At 37.9% G+C, this 21667-nt stretch overlaps 1 protein-coding gene across 7 annotated transcripts in view; it reads left to right on the top strand.

The window, feature by feature from the left end:
- The window catches only part of LOC149213642 (rab GTPase-activating protein 22-like), a 51329-nt gene extending 39462 nt beyond the window's left edge, over positions 1–11867 (top strand). For all 7 annotated transcript variants that reach the window (XM_089392072.1, XM_089392071.1, XM_089392074.1 and 4 more), the window contains 3 exons: positions 8722–8771; positions 10111–10164; positions 10449–11867. In XM_089392072.1, coding sequence (XP_089248198.1) covers positions 8722–8771; positions 10111–10164; positions 10449–11754 — 1410 coding nt within the window. In that variant the 3' untranslated portion in view covers positions 11755–11867. The remainder of the gene's footprint in view (positions 1–8721; positions 8772–10110; positions 10165–10448) is intronic.
- Positions 11868–21667: the final 9800 nt, after the last annotated feature.

Genomic DNA, 21667 nt, shown 5'->3' with positions numbered 1-21667 from the left:
TCCATGTTTGTTCCAAAAGGATTCGCCAATTTCCATTTTTTCTAAAAATAATTTGCCCAAATTTTATAGTATAAAATCGGTTTACCTTGAAAATCGCCAAAATTTTATATAGACTAATATAAAGTAATTAAAAATCTAAATATTTAAAAAAAACATTAGACGTTTTACAATTTGCATATTAGGGACTAATATTATTTGCCAAAGTTTCTAAACTTTAAAATAAACTTCCATCGTTAAATTTTCTCTGGGGCCCCATCTAGGGATTGGTATATCAATATGAATGGCAGAACAGGCCTAACATTGGCGCATTTTTAAACCTAAAATTTTAAGATTACTATGCTTATAGTGCTTTGATAACTCTATGATAGACACTGTATGTTCTATGCTAGAGCAATTTATTTCAATTTTCACCGTTAGCTCAATATCTTTTCCAGGTTAGCAATCACATTAACATTAAAGTAAACTGCAGATAAAACATAAATATAAATCGCAAAAGACAAGAGGACACAGGATGTGGCGCTAGCTAGGGACAAATCCCAATGTGGGGAAACCCTTGATCAATTCTTCTTATATGTTCTTCAATAGTTCAGCAGAGAGAGAGAGAGAGAGAGATAGTACATTTACAATAGAAGTCAACATTTTGACTTATCTAGATAAGAGCATATATCATCTCTAAGAAGATGATACATGAGATCAGTTGAAGACATGCTGCTTCAACTGATTTTCCAAGGTGACTCTTTCACCTATCGTTGTTCTGCACCTCGTCATTATGCTGCACCTCACTGTGCTGCACCATGCGCACCCATCATCACTATGCTGCATCTCATCATGCTTCACCAATCATGACTTTAGCCATCACTGTACTGCATCATGTGCCATTTCTGTGCCATGTTGCCATGCTGTCCTATGTGCTTGCAGCACTATGCTTGCCATGCTGTCCCATTGTGCTTGCTGTTGCTACACCTTACATGCTTGCTGTCCCAATGTGCATGCTTGCTGTACCTTGCATGCTTGCTGTCCCAATGTGCATGCTTGTTGTACCAATGTGTATGCTTGTTTTACCTTGCATGCTTGCTGTCCCATTGTGCATGCTTGCTGACCTTGCATGCTTGCTGTCCCAATGTGCATGCCTGCTGTACCTTGCATGGTTGCTGTCCCAATGTGCATGCTTCTTGTCCCAATGTGTATGTTTGCTGTACCTTGCATGCTTGCTGACCTTGCATGGTTGCTCTCCCAATGTGCATGCCTGCTGTACCTTGCATGCTTGTTGTCCCAATGTGCATGCTTGCTGTACCTTGCATGCTTGTTGGGGCATCAATAACAGTCCTACCAGCCCTCACACATCAGCGGCAACCTCTGTCCCAAAGCTATGATCACCCTTCTCCAGCATTCCTAAACCACAGGTTGGCTTGTTATACCCCAGTAGTCACAACTAGCCCTTACGCCCTCCACCAAATTGACCCAAAAACAAGCTACTGCTCCAGCAATTAACTTGGCCTCCATTGAGCCTCGCTCTCTTGCTGCGGTTAGGGCAATTTCAGACCTTTCATTCTTCCATAGACTGCATTAAGGTTCTAGGGCATCCATGTAGGGTAGAGACCCTCTTCTATGTTGCGTTTACATTGATGCCCTTCTTGACTGCGTATACCTTTTCATAGGTTATGTTAGGGCTTCTCCATAGGGCAACGTTAGGGCTTCTCCATAGCAGCGTTGAACCCTACCCTTGCTGCAATATAAGAGCCTCCCTTTTGGGCAGCGAAGATTCTTCTCCATGAATGTATATGAGGGCAGCATATAGATCGCTTCGTCTAGGGCTAGGGAAAACCTCGTAGATCAGCGTTTTCTCTTACGGATTCTTCCTTCCATTAAAACCCAAATGAATGGAGAGGAAGAGATCACAAGAGAGTTGTGTGTGTGTCCAAATGACTTTCAAGGCACCTCTATTTATACTGAAATGTTGAGCACATGAGGGGTTTATTTGGTTGCTGGCCGACCTTGACAAATTGTCCCATAACACAAATAAATTCATATCTCCATGAATACTTATTGGAATTGGATGATCTTTAGATCAATCCTACACCTCTCAATGAGAGGGATCCAAGAAAAATATCAGCTGCGATAAATAAGATGACCCACATGGAATTTGGCCCTAGTTGCTAATCTTAACACTCCCTCTCAACTAGGGAGAACTCCATCTGCTGATCCATCTACCAGACTGTACTATCTCTGCCATCAGTGCCCTGCACTGCTGAACCATGAAGAAGAAGAATTGATCGAGAATGCTTCATACCATTCTCTACTGACCCGAAGTCAGTTTTATTGATCCCAGATCAATATCACAAGAGAGTGTCTCAAACCACTCATACTGATCCCAGATCAGTTACATTGATCCTAGATCAATGGAGGTCATCCTAGCATAGGGAGTACGGTAGATACAACGATACGTCCACCGATAGTACTACTATGGTCCCTAACCCCATTTCCCTACTCATTGATCAGATGAGAGGTACTTCCCATGAGTCCCAGACTGCATGGGTAGGATGCCTCGACATGAGAACTAATCATCCTGTCCTATAGGAGAACTAATCATCCTGGCTCACAGGAGAATGAATCATCCTGGCTCACAAGAGAACGAATCATCTTGTCCCAAAGTCGCCTCGGGGTATCACAGGGAAGGCTGAGTTATTCACCCTGTACACATCGCACCATTAGGGGAGGGTGAGTCGCCCTATTGTCGTGTGTTGCTTCAGTAAGTACCCCAAGCCCCCTAGAGCTCCCAGAGCTTAATGCATGCAACATGCAAGACCCTTATACGAAGGTCTCTCAACGACTCCAAGTCGTTCGGGAAAGTCAAAGATTTGACCTTTCCCCGAGGCTTTGACAAAATGTCTGCGACTTATACATCAATCTCAATGCGATGGAGCCTCCTCGCTCATCGATTTACCATATCCCAGATAAGGTAGTATTTGATGTCTATCTACTGGAGCAATCATCGAATACGGGATTCCTCAACAATCGAACTCCCCCAGTTGTCATAGAGAATCACAGTGGTATTCATCATGTGTACAAACAACTCACTGAAGAGCTTCCGTAACCAAGCAACTTCATACGAGATCATACTCGTAGCTATGTATTCAGTCTCGGCGGTGCTTATAGCAACCAACTTATGCTTCATGCTCATCCATGATATCGAAGCAGAATCCAAAGAGAACCAGCACTGAGAAGTGCTCTAGTGATCCTCCATACTGCTTGCCCAATCAACATTCGAATAATCATGCAGTTTCATATTTTCGGCAGTGTATCTCAATCCATGAGAGATTGTGCCCCGAAGATATCTCAGAATATTCTTGGCACCAATCCAGTGAGACTCAACCAAATATGAGCTCACCATGCTAACTACAAAACATATATCCAGACGAAAGTTCACCAAGAACATCAATGCAAATGAGTTATGAATCCTAGAGGCATTTCCCAAATCTGGTTCGGCATTATCATCATATAGCTTCTAAAAGTTAAGATCCTCGAGGTAGTCACGGGCTTGCAGTTTACCATTCGACATCTGGAATCCAACTCCCTCTTACTTCTGGAAGTGAGAGGGTCTGCACCTATTAGAAATAGGTCATTCTTAGAAGGTGTTGGTATGAGAGGTCTATCATCCACAACCTTCAAACAATGGTTTGGATTGGCTTCACTCTTAGTGAATCTCAACTTCATCTGACAGCTATCAATCCTCTCATATCAAACCCGGGGTGATTTGCTTCAAGCCATAGAGGGCTTTCTTCCACCTGCACACATGAGATTCCCGATCATGAATCTCAAACCTCCTCGGGTTGTTCCAAACCTGTGGACCTGCTACATGAGGGGAATGGTCCCCTTGTGAGATTTTCCTTTGGTACATCTCAGACATGTACCTTCATGCTCCTTTTGAATTCAGGCATCCCTGTCATCATCTGACTCACAGACCTCTGGTGCTATGTGTCAACTGACATGGTCCCCAATGGACTTTCTGCAATTTGATACAAATTGCCAAACTCTGAACCCATGAGTAAAAGCATCTTTGAAAATTCTATTTTCAAACACCTTTCCATCGATGAATGCCACCTTGAAACCTTTGACTTCCATTGCCGAAATGGACACCAAGTTCTTCTTGCGATTAGGTACATAAAAGGGATTCTATAAATGAATCGAGTTACCCTCATTCAATTGAGGAGTAACACCCTTTCCGGGATAGGTGGCATCGGCTCCAAGTATAATCCCACGAATGTTTGCATCTCTACCAAATTAGAGAGAGAGCACCCTTCTATCTGATGGAGTGCCTTGAAGCGCTACAATCACTAAGCCAGATTCCCAAAGATTCTGAAGGAGAGGGCCAATACAAGATAACACTTCTTTATCTTATTAGAAACAACATTTGATTCTTCATACCAAGGGTTCCTTGCTTTCTCTGAAGAGTCGGCCGTGTACTTGATGACCTGCAATACCTGTCATTCCTCTGATCATTGAAGATGTCCCTGGAATGATTGTTATCATCATCAAGTGATGTGTCCCTGCTAGTCGGACACTCCTTCGCATAATGGCCAAACTTATTTCAACCAAGGAATCTGCCTTTCATTCCACCCTTAGATCCGGACTTCCCATAGAAGTGACCTTCAGGTAGACCATCAGAAACTTCCGTTGCGCCATTCTGATAATATTCTCTGCTTCGACTTCACCCTTGGTGAATTAGAAGAGGGATGAGGAATCCATTGATCCTTTTGTCCTTTCCCAACTGTCTTTGGTGATTGCTCTTTCACTCTTGCTTGGGCTTTGTCTTCACCTCAACTCTGGTTCCATATTAACTTTAGGCATGTTCTATGCTAGAGCAATTTATTTCAATTTTCACAGTTAGCTCAATATCTTTTCCAAATTAGCAATCACATTAACGTTAAAGTAAACTGCAGATAGAACATAAATATAAATCGCAGAAGACAAGCCAAGACAAGAGGACACAGGATGTGGCGCTAGCTAGCGACAAACCCCAATGTGGGGAAACACTTGATCAATTCTTCTTATATGTTCTTCAATAGTTCAGCAGAGAGAGAAAGAGAGATAGTACATTTACAACAAAAGTCAACACTTTGACTTATCTAGATAAGAGCATAGATCATCTCTAAGAAGATGATACAAGAGATCAGTTGAAGACATGCTGCTTCAACTGATTCTCCAAGGTGACTCTTTCACCTATCGTTGTGCTGCACCTCGTCATCATGCCGCACCTCACTGTGCTGCACCATGCGCACCCATCATCACTATGCTGCATCTCATCATGCTTCACCAATCATGACTGTACCCATCACTGTACTGCATCATGTGCCATTGCTGCGCCATGTTGCCATACTGTCCTATGTGCTTGCAGCACTATGCTTGCCATGCTGTCCCATTGTGCTTGCTGTTGCTATACCTTGCATGCTTGCTGTCCCAATGTGCATGCTTGCTGTACCTTGCATGCTTGTTGTCCCAATGTGCATGCTTGCTGTACCTTGCATGCTTGCTGTCCCAATGTGCATGCTTGTTGTCCCAATGTGTATGCTTGTTGTACCTTGCATGCTTGCTGTCCCAATGTGCATACTTGCTGAGCTTGCATGCTCGCTGTACCTTGCATGCTTGCTGTCCCAATGTGCATGCCTGCAGTACTTGCATGCTTGCTGTCCCAATGTGCATGCTTGTTGTCCCAATGTGTATGTTTGTTGTACCTTGCATGCTTGCTGTCCCAATGTGCATGCTTGCTGACCATGCAGGCTTGCTGTACCTTGCATGCTTGCTGTCCCAATGTGCATGCCTGCTGTACCTTGCATGCTTGCTGTCCCAATGTGCATGCTTGCTGTCCCATTGTGCACGCTTGCTGTACCTTGCATGCTTGCTGTCCCAATGTGTATGCTTGCTGTACCTTGCATGCTTGCTGTCCCAATGTGCATGCTTGCTGTACCTTGCATGCTTGCTGTTGCTATCATGTTGCTGCACTTACATCAGATCACTGTTAGGGGATTCTCTGATCATTCTAACAACTGTTAGGACAGCCTTCACAATAAGGTCACGGACTGGTTGGGGCATCAATGACAGTCCTACCAGCCCTCACACATCAGCGGCAACATCTGTCCCAAAGCTATGATCACCCTTCTCCAGCATTCCTAAACCACACGTTGGCTTGTTATACCCCAGCAGTCACAACTAGCCCTTACGCCCTCCACCAAAGTGACCCAAAAACAAGCTACTGCTCCAGCAATTAACTCGGCCTCCATTGAGGAACTCAGGCCTCCTCCACGCTGTCTTAGAGCCTCGCTCTCTTGCTGCGGTTAGGGCAATTTCAGACCTTTCATTCTTCCATAGACTGCGTTAAGGTTCTAGGGCATCCATCTAGGGTAGAGACCCTCTTCTAGGCTGCGTTTACATTGCTGCCCTTCTTGACTGCATATACCTCTTCATAGGTTATGTTAGGGCTTCTCCATAGGGCAGCGTTAGGGCTTCTCCATAGCAGCGTTGAACCCTACCCTTGCTGCAATATAAGAGCCTCCCTTTTGGGCAGCAAAGATTCTTCTCCATGAATGTAGATGAGGGCAGCGTATAGATCTCTTCGTCTAGGGCTAGGGTAAACCTCGTAGATCAGCGTTTTCTCTTAGGGATTCTTCCTTCCATTAAAACCCAAACGAATGGAGAGGAAGAGATCACAAGAGAGTTGTGTGTGTGTCCAAATGACTTTCAAGGCACCTCTATTTATACTAAAACGTTGAGCACATGAGGGGTTTATTTGGTTGCTGGCCGACCTTGATGAATTGTCCCATAACACAAATAAATTCATATCTCCATGAATACTTATCAGAATCGGATGATCTTTAGATCAATCGTACACCTCTCGATGAGAGGGATCCGAGAAAAATATCAGCTGTCATAAATAAGATGACCCACATGGAGTTTGGCCCTAGTTGCCAATTTTAACATACTTAGTTGCAATCTAAACTTTAGAAGGTTCAGGCCCACTGCATATTCCAAAGACAATCCTCCTTTTTCTCTGAGTCTTTTAATTTGAATTAAAATATTTTTCTTGTTGCAGTACATCTATATCTGTTTTGTATGTACTATAGACTGATTGCGTTTCTCTTATCAAGGACTTAATTTCAGTTTATGTTCATGAATTATGAATGCCATTTTAGGGACCATTATAAAGCATTCAATTTTAAGTTTATAATCCTATCTGAAATATTGATCTCTCTGGATGCATTAGCATACTTATATGTCATCTTCGGATGTATGGTTTTAACCATATTTGTGCTGTGCTTTATCATTTTGGTCCTGCTCATTGTGATAGTAGATACTAGATACTGATAGGTGGACAATTCACATCTCTCTCAGCCATCAAGTCGTGTCCCTTAGTTTGTACATATATGCTATCATTTCGTGTAGAGGTTAAACTTGCTTAACTTTCAGTTCTAAATTGTAATTTGGTTGCATGCAAGGGTTTGTTCATGCTGCAAAGAACACAGAAATTGAACTGCATCCTTTGGAAGGGAAGTCAGGGGTTTGAAGCTGTCATGCAGTTGTAATATTGTCATTTTTTTACCTAAGTTATTTTCCATATATGGAATTCATAAATGTAGTAGTTTTCCTGATTCTCTATGGGGGAATGCTTCTTTCCTATCAAAATATTTTCAGAAATTATCAATTCCAGAGTCACGATCAGTGGCACATATCAAAAAAGATATTCCCCAACTTCAGATTATCTTCAATAGGAATCAACCCTCTATCATTTTACCCAAGGGTTTAGGTTCATCGGCTTCTGTTATCTAGCACAAAATGCTATACTATCTCCTTTGTCACATACAGATGAAGTGATTCCTTGTAAAGGGATTTCTTATTCCTTTCATTTGTCCACAAAATTGTTTTCATTCTCATTAATGTTGTCTTATTGGATTACTGGTGACAAGATTTAGCTTGGTTTAGAAAAAGGCAAAAGAAAAGTTCCCTCAATGTTGACCATGAGGCTCCATAATCTGTTACTCTAAGGAAATCTGTTCAGATACCGTTCTTTGGATCGTTGTAAAGATAGCTAAGAGTGTCTATCATCATTTATAGAAACCCACATTCCTGTTGGTTGATGGTAACTTACTTTTGTATTGCCTAAGCAGAGTCAGCATCCTAGTTTATCTGATGGGTTGACTCCAGATTGGAGCTTCTTTTGTGCATGATCACCCTCAGTGTGAGTTTTCTCATAGAATGTTTGTTAGAAAGATCATAAGCTCAGTTGTCAACTATAAACATCATTGTGATGGCTCCAGCTTTAAGACAGACATGATAAGGTCACGACTCACCAACAACCTTTAGGGCAAAGGCCATACTACTTTTAAGACATTTACTCTTGGCAAATATTCCTTGAACTTCTTGTATAATTATCAAGTCTATCATTTGTCTTTCATCGAATGTGTTTTATTTATTCCATCCTCTAGAGTTTGAACTTCTGATTGGTTTTCTTTGTCTTAGAATGGTTACACTTTGCTTTTTCTGTCGATGATCTCTTTCACATGGGCTTATAAAAACTGTTTTCTTACCTCTAATTGATCCGCTATTAAATTGTTCACCACTATCATGTATAGGCACCTGCATTGATGTCAACAGACACATGTTATTGATGTCATGATCTCCTGGTGTATTTTCAGTCCTCTGATCTTATTTAATTTTGTTTAATTACAGGGCATCGACTCAAGAATAAGAGCAGAAGTTTGGCCATTTCTTCTTGGAGTGTAAGCATTATCTCCTTACTGATCTCATTTGAATGTGCATGATCTGACAACAAATCTCTTTTAGATATTCATTATTGTAGTACAAGATTTGTGACTGAAATACAAGTGATAGCAATTTTTTGTCTTTGTTTTTCCATGGCTATCTCTGTTCATGTGGATGTGTAGTTATCTTTATTTTTAAGTGTTACTGAATAAGAGGTGATTCCTCATGCGTATAACCATCTAAGAAATAATTAAGTATGTAGCTATTCACTGAATAATATTCGCAACTGTTGTGCTTCCTATAAAACTATATCAATGACATGACATGGAAGGTCCTAGAGAAATACAGAACATAAAGAACTATGTATTGCTAGAGCCAACATCGATGGCATAACACAAAATCTCCAGGAAAACTTATGCTCAGTGCTTTAGTATGTGCGTCATTCCATCCTTTTCAATTGTTCCAGGCTGATTTGGTGTCATTAAGATATAATGTTCTTGGTAGCGTTTGCTAGGTGATGACCATTATTGTACTAGTTTCACCAAACTTACAACTAAGAGTCTCTTTTAGCACCTTTTTGATAGTATATTGACTATAATAAATCTTACAGTAACTAGTGCAGCCATATAAATTAAATGGCCGTTAAACGCCGATAAGCATGATAACACTTATCTCATGAGACATCTCGCATTGCTCAGATTAAAATAAATCATAAATTTTAACTAAATTATAACTTTATTTTAAATTATTATTATTAATAATTATAACAATAATTAATCTATGAGTTAAACATATATACATTTAAAAAAGTATGTAACAATATTCTTAACCATAGAGGTTCACCACCACTTTACCATGGAATTTTTTAACCTGTAAATAGATCTTGTTACAATACCATGGGCCAATACCGTGGCTTGTCAATACCACATGCCCAATATGACGGGTGGTTATAAAACATTTTCTTTAATTAGTTAATTTGAAATAAATTAAATAAGAGAGCATAACTAACTTGGAAATAAATCTTAATCTTTGATCTGTGAATACTACTATGAATATTCAGGTGTATTCCATGGAGATTAAATCTCTTCCATCCACCTAATATTCGCTGATAATTAAATTAAAATTGTGGAAAGCCTGTTCTGAAATAGACACATTTGTTGACATAACCAGTGTATTAACAGAAAATATTCAACACTGAGGGTGTTGGAATTGTGGGAAGATATCAGAAAATGTACATATTGATGAAATAGGGCTTCAGTGATCCATATTGTCTATATTTGTGTCTGCTATTCTGATTGTACTTCAAGGTCTTTAGCTTTTGTATATTTTCTAAGTTGAAGTAATGCTTTGATACAGATATGACTTGATGAGTTCCAAAAGAGAAAGGGATCTTGAAAGAATTCGCATGAGGTATGCTAAAGAAATAGGATCTGAATCTTAGTCAGCAGGACATATGTGATATGGCAAAGTTCATGGAAAAAATTTAAATTAAGAACGGTAAAATTAAGATGAATTTAAATTTGTTTTGTTGCAAAGGTTTAAGTTGAGACATTTCTTCTATTTATCTTTTCCTGAAAGAGCATCAGGAATTTTATTCTTGGACTGTGTACAGTTTCGAGATTCAAACAACTTTTCGCTTTCTCAGGGAAAGCATTTTATTTTTGAAGATTTAATGGTTACATGTGTTGATTCAGAGCCGAGTATGAAAAGTTGAGACGACAGTGTGAGTTTCTGCAAAGTGAACAGGACAGTGATGAGACAAACGGCGAGGTAATTGATTGCAGTGTAGAAGAAAAGAGACTTGGATCTGAACAAGATAATGCAGTTGCTGCGTCTGCTGAAGACGTGGGAAAATCCAGCGGATCTGTTTTCATAGAATCAGAAAGCACAGATAAAAAGGGTTCTAAGCTCCTAGACCCTTTGTCTACTGGTAACAATTCGCAGAGAACAGATGAGGCATCTTCGGACTGTGAATCCATTATTGAAGATGATTCCGTGATGGTCAAGTATGACCTTAGTGATGAGGATAGCCACAGAGAAAATGAGGACCATTTGGATGGTGAATCCACGGATGAATATAATCTCATTCCAGTCAAGTCTTCTGTTAATGTTAATGATGGGCACACACAAGATGGAAAATCTTCAGACATTGAAGTAAAGTTTGACAGGATAAAGAGCCTGAAGGAAAGGGGTCCTAAGGCGTTGGAAGATTTCAGTACATGGCAGAGGATAATTCGTCTTGATGCAGTACGCATGAACGCAGAATGGATCCCATATTCTCCTTCCCAGGCAAATGTTTCAGAGGAAGAGGCATTGGTGTTAGGTTGTCATGTTGGATTAAAAAATGATGAGCACTTAGAACCATGCCGTAAGCATCATGCTGCAAGATTAGTTGCAATCCTCGAGACTTATGCTCTCTATGATTCTGAGATTGGATATTGCCAAGGAATGAGTGATCTTCTGTCCCCTTTTGTTGCATTGATGGATGATGACTATGAAGCATTTTGGTGCTTTGTCCACTTTATGCGCATTGCACGTGATAATTTCAGATTAGATGAATCAGGTATCCGCAGACAACTGGAGATTGTTGCCAAAATTATTAAAGCAAAGGATCCACAATTATATAAACATTTACAGAAACTCCAGGCTGAAGATTGCTTCTTTGTATATAGGATGGTGGTGGTGCTTTTTAGGAGAGAGCTCACGTTTGAGCAGACTCTCTGTCTGTGGGAGGTCATTTGGGCCAATCAAGCAGCTATTAGAGCAGGTATAGGGAAAGCAGCTTGGAAGAAGGGTAAGCAGAGGGCTCCTCCGACTAGTGATTTGTTATTGTATGCCATATCTGCATCTGTGTTGCAAAAAAGGAAGCTTATAATAGAGAAGTATACTGGCATGGATGACATTCTTAGAGAGTGCAACAACATGGCAGGTCATCTGGATGTTTGGAAACTTCTAGATGATGCTCATGACTTAGTGGCTGCCCTTCATAATAAAATATAATATAATGATTATCTTGGGTCAGATTGTACACTTTATGCCATTGTGGTGAGGAGTGGCTTATGTACCCTACTCTCAGTTGCTTCTTTTAAAAATATTGCTTTCTTTGGTTATAATTGGTCTTTTTCAATAGCCATTTGCTTGGACAGTCAAACCATTCCATGCCATTTTTACCGACAACATATAGTTGAAACTCAGTTTTTATGAAATATTTACTTCGTTTTGAAAGCTTTATTTTTGACAAACCTTGCTATAATTCAATGTGAAGTAGTAAAACATTTTAACAAGGCACTATGGTTCATGATGTTCCATATATTTTATGAGATTTAGGACTGTTTCCCACAGGCGTCTAAATTAAGCTAATAGTGAAGATAGTTCTGGATTGCATCTTGTCAAGCGTAATTCTGAATTATCTCGATTAAATTCTGCAGTTTTAAAATACCTTGGGCCTACTTTAAAAAATCCTAGTTTCATATAATCTGCCAGCCGCTTCATTTGTCATGTATCTAAAATGAAGTGTAAATCGGCCTTCAGCGTTGAGGGTGAATACTGAGGAATCTATTCTATTCTGTTAGTTTCCATCTCGTAAAATTCGTAAACTATATTTTTCATGAAGTTGGTCCAAATAAATAATCAAAAGTTTCTGTAAAAAAGTTTCAAGCGTTTTTGACCTACGGCTGTAAGGCTCTTTTCCATTGGTGCTTTTAACATGATTAGTTAAGCAACTATCACTACAGGCTGAGTACAGACTTCAAAATTATGTCATTTTAGGTATTATTTTTGATTAGTTAAGCAACTATCACTACAGGATTTGAGTATAGACTTCAAAATTATGTCATTTTAGATATTATTTTTACAAGGGAAAATTTAGATTTAGGGAATTGCGTTTTTTTTTTAAAATGATTATTTAATGTAATATGAAGATGGAAATTCAAGCATCAAGCATGACAAAGAACAATTGATTTAGATAAAATAAGAAAAGATGAATAAGAAAATTTAGATGAGATAACTCAGTTTGGACAATCTCGGGTGTTGAGATGATCGCTCGAGAAGCACAATTGACACGGTTTCTTAACTAAGTTGCATGAAAATGGATACAAATATGGATTTGTATCTGGATCAGGAACTTCACCAAATTTTTAAAAGTTTTAGATGTAATAGTTAGGACACATCCTATATAAAAATATATCAGAATTACATATGCATGCGTATTTACATTAAAAAGATATGAAACAGCACTGTTTTCAAGATGTGACAGATGACAGTGTTAAAAATGTGGGAGGGGATATTTTATAGTTTTAAGTTGCAGTTGTCTATAACGCGACTTTTTGAAAGCCTTTCCGGCAGGTTTTTCCGGTGAAAATTTGGCAGTAATTTATTGGAATCGCAAGTTTGATAGCTAGTTTCTGCACAATCAAAGCGTCACAGGGGTTTTTCAGGGTGCTGAATCCAAATATGCAGTTAAAAAACCATTTTAACTGCAACAAATCATGATTTAATCTCAATTTCTTCCACCGGATTCCGTCACTGGAATCTCCAAAAAATCGCATTATAGACAACTCCGTTTTAAATTGGGCTTTTGTGTTTTTTGGGTTCAGGTTTTTCCTTTTCATTGGTTATTTTATATATATTTTAAATTTTAGTTTATATACATTTTTAATGTGTGGGAGGGGATATTTTATATTGATATTTTGTGTTTTTTTGGGTCCGGTTTTTTTTAATGTGTGGGAGGGGATATTTTATATTGATATTTTGTGTTTTTGGGTCAGGTTTTTTTCATTAGTTATTTTATATATGTTTAAATTTTATTTTATTTATATTTTAAATTTTATTAAAAATACGTGGGAGGGATATTTTATAGTTTTCAGTTGGGCTTTTGTGTTTTTTGAGTTAGGTTTTTCTTTTTCATTGGTTATTATATATATTTTAATTTTTATTTTATATACATTTTAAATTTTTTTATTATTATTTTTGAAGATACCTTTTATATATTTTTATTTATACAAAAGATATTTTATATTAGCAAGAAAAAAAAGTATATATAATGCAATTTACATATTTTTTCTTCTTTTTTTTTTATCAGTTTTAATTATAAATTGTATTTTCAGTTGGATTTATTTATTCAATATGGAAATTGTTGTTATCTTTATTTCCTTTGAAAAGACGCTTTTTCACAAAATGACATGAGAAGATGGATCAACATTTAGGATCTATTTCAGAACTCTGCCCTGCGATGGATTTAGGTCAGGTCTAGATCTGATCTGGTTTTCCGTATAGCCTGGCTGTAGGACAACCTGATCTAGTACATAGGGTTTTAATGAGTCTAAAGCTAAAAGAGAAGAAAAAGCATTAAGAAATGTTCAATTTTTTATTATGTATCTACTAAAATATCGTATGTTGGAATGTGAGTGGTTTAAATTCTCAATACATAAACTTTGGAAATAAGATGGGTTATCCAAGCATGGAATCACTTTTCTAGTGGTGTTTAATGTCACTTATTAGAGGATAATGTAGACAGACTAGTCAATAAGTTGAGGTGTGAAGCCTCTTTTCACTTGGATTATTATACCTTTGCCTTGAGAGGATCCTTTCACTTGGGATATTATGTTGTTGCTTTAAGAGGCATGTTATCCATGTCGTAGAATCTACTCATGATTAATTATAAAAGTGCAACGTTGAATGAGAATGGGCATTGTTGGAAGTGCATTTAGAAGCATACACCAAGGAACTGCATTGCAAAGAATGGATTCCTTAGCATCGAAAATAGGTTTGAAGGGTAACTATTTTGCAGAGGGCACACAAGACTTGCACCCAACTTTAAATTCATGTTGCATAGGTGAAGTGGATGCGACATGACTGGCGCTTTTATGGGAAACCTTTTTCACTTCGACAATCTCACAAGTGAGCCAAAAGACTTGTGGGATAAGCACTTAGCTCTTTATGCCCCTCTGGGGCAACTGAATTTAATGGCATTTTAGAGCATTATCGTCAAAATATCATGGGATAATAACTTCTTTTAGAGTGTGTTGCGCATGGGGTGTTTTAACTTTACATTACTAAGGACATATCTTGGTGAGTTTTAACTCTTTTAAAGAAAGGATTTTGGCAAGGGTCAAATATACTTGGTCCAATTTAACACACACACAATATATTTGAGAAGGTTTACTTGCCTTTTGGTCTCACAGATGTGCTTAAAACATGTTGTCCACACAAGTTTTCATGCTAAGAAGTATCAGATCACATTTTAGAGCTTTTATAGCATATACAAGGAGGTAAATGGTTGAGTGAGGTTAACTCACAATCTTGTAAAAATTGTGGGATTAGGTGAAACAAGTGGTGGACTATCCCTACTTCTTACAAAAAATGGAGGCTAATCACTTATTATATTGGAGGACAAAATCCCAAGGAACTTTCAACAAATTTGATAATTTGGAAATATAGATGATAAATCTAAATCAACTATGTAAAATGGAGCATGGTAAAAAGTAACTATAAAACACACTAAACTAATTTCTTTCAAAATAGGTTTATGATTAAAATAAGAGAAGTCAATGCTACATCTCCCTTACCAAGAGCAAAAACTATGATTTCTTGAAGGTTTAATGATATAGGAAGAAAGGACTTACTATGAGCCACTTTGAAGGGCTATATATAGTTGTAGGATGCAGGAAAAAATAATCTAGAACTATATTGTAAATTTTTTTCGCTGTCTTTATTACGTAAACAGTAACATTTGAATAGATGGAATGGATGAATAGTTTGATAAGTCTTATATAAAGTATTTCCCCCATTAATACCGATTCAATTTAATTATTGGTAAACTAGTTTCTTCAATGATGGAATTGCTTAAGAAGGCCTAACATGTAGGAGACCTAGTGGCGAGGGCCTAGGCGCTCCAAATTGCGGGGTAACCTGTGTTAGAAACTCAGAAAGGCGGAAGTATTTTCTTATTCTTGATAATTACTTGTGATGTTTCTTATTATTACAATTCTTTATATCTTATTTCTTTTAGTTCATCAAGCAATTACCAAAGCAGCAACACATAAAACAATAGACACAAGATGTAGGCACAATGCTAGGGAAAAACCCCCCTCGAGGGGAAAACCTAGTTAAGAAATTCTTCCTTTCAATAGTATTCTTTGAGACTCTTCACCCTAGGCCAAGACTAGACTTTCTCTCTACACCAAGTCAACCTTCTAGAATTTCGACCCCTTTCTAGCAACTTCGACTAGGTAGTAGCTTTTGGCAACAGTGCAACTTGGAAGACTTCGTTCTCCCAATCTAGGACACAAAACAGAAAGAGAGGCACCAAAATTTTAATTTTTTTCTTTCTCCTTCGACTTCCCCAAACTCGCACTTCCTTCGACTTCCCCAAACTCGCACTTCCTTCAACTTCCCAACAACAGACTTCACACTTTTCCTAGTTACAAGAGACATCAAACTTCTTGTGAGAGTGTGTGTTCCAAATGAATTCGATATGCTTGTACTTATAGGCTCCATGTGAGGTCGATTTAGTCTCCTTAGGCCAACTTGATCTTCTTCTAAGCCGACTTGGGGTGGAGGATACATAAATCATATTTGACTCAATACTAAATCTTTTTACACAATTCAAAATCCCAAGAAAGGTCTTTTTAAAAGTACAATGACTCTATTGACTCAAAATATATTATGGAAGTCCTCAATGGGGACTTTGATCTAAAACATTGTGACTCAAGCATGAAACCCATGCTTTAATAAGTCACAATAATAATAATAAAAATTATTTTCTTTATTCTTTTGACAAGTACATTACATGATGACTCAAACATATTAAACGAAGACCGAACTTAGTTACATTTTCCAACACTCCCTCTTAACTAGGGAGGTAGTCATAATGTACAAATACAATGGAAGATCTCAAACTATATGAACCATGAAGAACTTTAGGCACCACAATGCCGTGTACTAGATTTCCGACTTGGGCAATCTATCCATTTGTCTCTCAACAATTTAGGCACCACAACGCCATAGACTAGATTCTTGACTAGGTAAATCTATCTAGGTGGGACTAAGATGGACTCAAGCTTTCAACCCCTCTAGGTACCATCAGGCCTACTCGCTAGCAATCAACCCAAAAATCCAAGGGCGTGTTAGAGCTTAGTGACCAACGCCACCTTTCCAACTTTGGGACCTGGACATCGACACAAGGTGCCGACCAGATGTCCTCCCAGGCAATGCTTCACTCACAGAGCCTTAACACCCCTTGATCCAGTAGATCAAGGACCAAAAATCTCTCCCGATCAAACTGATCGGTAACCAACATGCTATAAAAAACCTCTGAGAGATTTACTTGTACAAACACAACCCCAATCAATAATATACTTTCATATGTACATAATCAAATACAAACCTCTGGGGTCGTTCTAGATGTTTCTTCTCAACTAAGTAGGACTATCAACCGAACCTTCGACAGAAGATTCCTCAATCATATACTTTCCTTTCCTACTTCTCATGCAACAACATATCCTCCGAAATTCATTAATCAAAACCAAGCTATGCCCTCCCTCTCAACTAGGAAGCATCTCTTCAACCAAACTCCCTCTTAATCATAGGGAGTTCTCTTCTCTTCAGGCTTCCTCAGGGAGATCAACTTCTTCTTTTCATCATCGGGGAATATTTCATCGCTTCCAACCATTTCATTAGAGATATCACTATCCTCATCACGCTTATTACATCAACTAGCATCTTCACTATATTGAAGATTGTGTACTTGCACAACTTAGATAGCAAGCACAACCAAAACTATAGAAGCATGAAATTAGCCATATCAAAATCACAAAATAATTTCAACTTTATATATTAGATACTCAAACTTTTAAACAAGAGACATACTCTTCAACATCTTGCTAGGGACTTTGTCATAAACCCTAGACTACTTCATAACAACTTTCATTCCATCTAGGGTTTCAATGTTTCTCCCAAAGGTATGACATACCTTACTTCAACATATAGCAAACCCTAGAAACTATTTAAACAAATATAGATCTACAAAGCATCTAACAACTTTTCAAAATTCACTAGGGTTTCATACAAATCCTAGATTTCATAAAAAAGAGTCAGTCAAACCCAATCATAGTTTAGTCAATAACATGACCAGCTTCCACTAGAGTTAGTTGCAAACCCTAGATTTCCAATCAACCATCAATCCCAACCAAAAGTTGGATTTCAACAATCTTACACAAATATCAAATTATCATATTGTCATCATACATCAGAGATTTTTACTTCTACTAAGGTTCAACTCCAAAACCCTAGAATTCCATTTTCACAATCTCAACAATAAATAGATCTTAGATTGTTATATCACACATAATAGAAACTTTAACTATCACTAGGGTTTAGTTACAAAACCCTAGATTTCCAAATATCATCATCCTAGAATCTCAGACAAGGACTTCCATTAAATCCTAAAACTTATGACCATTAATAATCAGGTCAACACACATATCTAGGAATTCATAATCATTCATAAGCATATCATATGTCCGACAACATTAATACATCTGACCTAGGCCAAGCTAGTGTTTCGACCAAAAGGACATATCTATATATACCTAGGGTTTCATCATCATGCAAAGGCATTTCATATCATGTGTTAGTCAAATCCAACTTCACAAAAATCAAAAGGAGTTAGATATATAACAAACTTGATTAGACTAGGGTTTGATTACACACACATACCAAAGAGATAATTTCTAAGACATTATAAGGGTCTTGCTTACACATTCCACCAAACCCTAATGAATTAGAGTTTCAATATATAGCAAACCCAAAAATTAGTAAAACTTCAAAGGTTCATGATTTTATACCTTATCAGTCAACCCTAAGTTAGGTTTTATTGATCATATCAAGATCCCAAGCATGACATCATCAATAAAAACTTCAAACAACATTTCACAATATCCCTAAGCAGTTTTAGAGTTTTAGACGTTCACATTATCATACCCTTCGGTTAGGGTTTTCCAGAACTTGTCTAGGGTTCTACAAAATCAGTAAAGAATATGAATGGGGTGGGTAGATTTATCAAGAGATGAATCACCCAAAACAAGAATCATTATGATTCAATATAACTAGACACAACGATGTTAGTAATAGATTGTCGAATCAATAAACAAAATAAATCAATGTTTAAAGCTTACCTTTGTTCTTTGACAAACCTTGCCTTGAGAGGTCCTCTTTCATACTTCTTGAGAATATAGCAGATGTCTTCCTAATCAAGACAATAAAGGGAGAATGATGATTAGTATTTCATATAATAAAAGAACTAAATGAGTTCATGAAACCAACAACTGAAAGGAGATGAGATACTTATATTTTGGGATTTGTTGGGGGCTCCCTCCAAAACTTGAGGGACACCTACAAACTTATAAAAACAATAAAAATGCCTTTTCCAAAATACGTTAAAAACCTATAAATTCCAAAACATCAAAATATAAAATAACATATCTAAGTCTACAAGCAAAGGACTTAGTAGTGTAAGTCCCTAATGTCAGAGTCTTCGGGCTTGGCTTTCTTTGGGTCTCCTTCTTCAGCAATGTTAACATAATATCTATCTCTCTTCTTATTCTTGGGATTGTCGGGACATTCACTCTTGTAGTGACCCTTCTTGTGGCATTGATAGCATTCTACCTTGGACATCTCAACTTTATTCCTTGGTCCTTTTGATTTCCTTCCTTTGTGTTGAGAAATGTAGGCATTTCACACTCCTTCAGGATTGGCTAATGAGATCCTCAATTCTTCCTGACTGTAGGCAGTCCATAGTTCTTCAAAAGTGGGAGCTTCCTTCCAACTATTTAGACCTGTAGCAAATGCACCCTAGGAGGATGGAATACCTAATGGAGCAATGATCACGAGTTCTTTATCTGGAACAATTTCATCAATGGCCAAAAGATCATCCCTAATTCTTGCTATCTTCACAAAGAAGGAAGCCACTGTGTCTTCTTGAGTCATCTTTGTGGTCCTTAGCTCATTCTTCAAACTTTCTACTTGACCAATGTTCTTAATAGTATATAACTTTGACAAGGCTTCATACATTTCTTGAGCATGATCGATGTTAGCTATGAATGGGACAAGGTTGTCCTTTATTTCGTCTACCATCAGAGTCATGGCCACTAATTCTAGTTCCCTGAATTTCATTTTGTCATCGTCACTAGAATCCTCTATAGGCTTCTTTACTTTTCCTTTGACCAAGTCTAATACCTCGTTCTTTTCAAGGATGAGGTCAATCCTTGTCTTCCAGGACCTGTAGTTAGAGGCCCCTTCAATTTTGTTCTTTCCCTTGATTGTGCTAGACATCTTCCTTGAATATAGTAGACTCCTTCCCTGAGATAATCCTTTTGAATGGTTCCTTGATCAAGTGTTTGAGACTGCCTTTTTCTTCCTTCTTCACCAAAGCTTTGATACCATGTTAGAAAATTAGAAATGCATAAATATTTCCTTATTCTTGATAATTACTTGTGATGTTTTTTATTATTACGATTCTTTATATCTTCTTTATTTTAGTTCATTAAGAAATTACCAAAGCAATAACACATAAAACAATAGACACCAGATGTAGTCGCAATGCTAGGGAAAAACCCCCCTTGAGGGGAAAACCCAGTCAAGAAATTCTTCCTTTCAATAGTATTCTCTGAGACTCTTCACCCTAGACCAAGACCAGACCTTCCCTCCACACCAAGTCAGTCTTCCATAATTTCGACCCCTTTCTAGCAACTTCGATTAGGTAGTACTTGAAACTTGGAAGACTTCGATCTCCCAATCTAGGACATGAAAGAGAGAGAGAGAGGCACCAAAATTTTGATTTTTTTCTTTCTCCTTAGACTTCCCCAAACTCACACTTCCTTCAGCTTCCCGACAACATACTTCATAGTTTTCCCAGCTACAAGAGATATTGAACTTCTTGTGAGAGAGTGTGTCCCAAATTAATTCGATGTGCTTGTATTTATAGGCTCCATGTGAGGTCGAATTAGTCTCCTTAGGCCGACTTGATCTTCTTCTAATCCGACTTGGTGTGTAGGATACCTAAATCATATTTGACTCAATACTAAACCTTTTTACATAATTCGAAAGCCCAAGAAGGGCCTCTTAAGTACAATGACTCTATTGACTCAGAGTAAATCCTAGAAGTCCTCAATGGAGACTTTGACCTAAAATATGGTGACCCAAGCATGAAACCCATGCTTTAATCAATGACAATAATAATATTTTTTTTCTTTATTCTTTTGACAAGTACATTACATGATGACTCAAGTATATTAAATGAGGACCGAACCTTGTTACATTTTCCAACAACTTGGAGGTTGGAGACACTAAGTTGGCGCTAACCATTATGAAAGGAGTAAATTAACCTTGGGAGGTTTTGTATTACTATATGAGAGAATAATTTTAGATCAATATTTCAGTAAGATCCTAACAATAAACTTTATCCATACAATCCTTGAATGCCTCATCTTCAACACTATGGGAAGTTTATTTAATGTTGTTTTCCTCAAAGTTGTATCCAAATTATTCAGGGTAAAAATGTATAATTTTGGAATTTGGGAAGCTAAATTGAGAGGTCAGGATTGAGGATGAGACTCAGGGATTGTGAAATGTATAGTTCCAGGAGGTAATGATGAAGGTCCAGTCACTATGATTGCGCAATGCACAATGGTCGAGGGATTGGAAGACAAAACTACGCAGTTGAGGGAGATTGTGACATAATGAGGAAGGCTTGCTCACTGTGATTGCACAATGCACATTTCAGGGAAAAATAAGTCAAGTGATTGCATAGTTGCGTAGGTCATGGAGGAAGTGATGCTTGATTGTTGAATAAGACTGCATAGTGCATAATGGAAGACTAACTAGGAGAAAGATTGTGCAGTTTTCAGGGATAGGA

The sequence above is a fragment of the Pinus tabuliformis genome, chromosome 1_1 (genome assembly GCF_031772625.1).
Source record: "Pinus tabuliformis cultivar Carrire ecotype Pingquan chromosome 1_1, CPIR1, whole genome shotgun sequence".
Taxonomy (NCBI): Eukaryota; Viridiplantae; Streptophyta; class Pinopsida; order Pinales; family Pinaceae; genus Pinus; species Pinus tabuliformis.
This window is presented reverse-complemented; position numbering and strand designations above follow the sequence as displayed.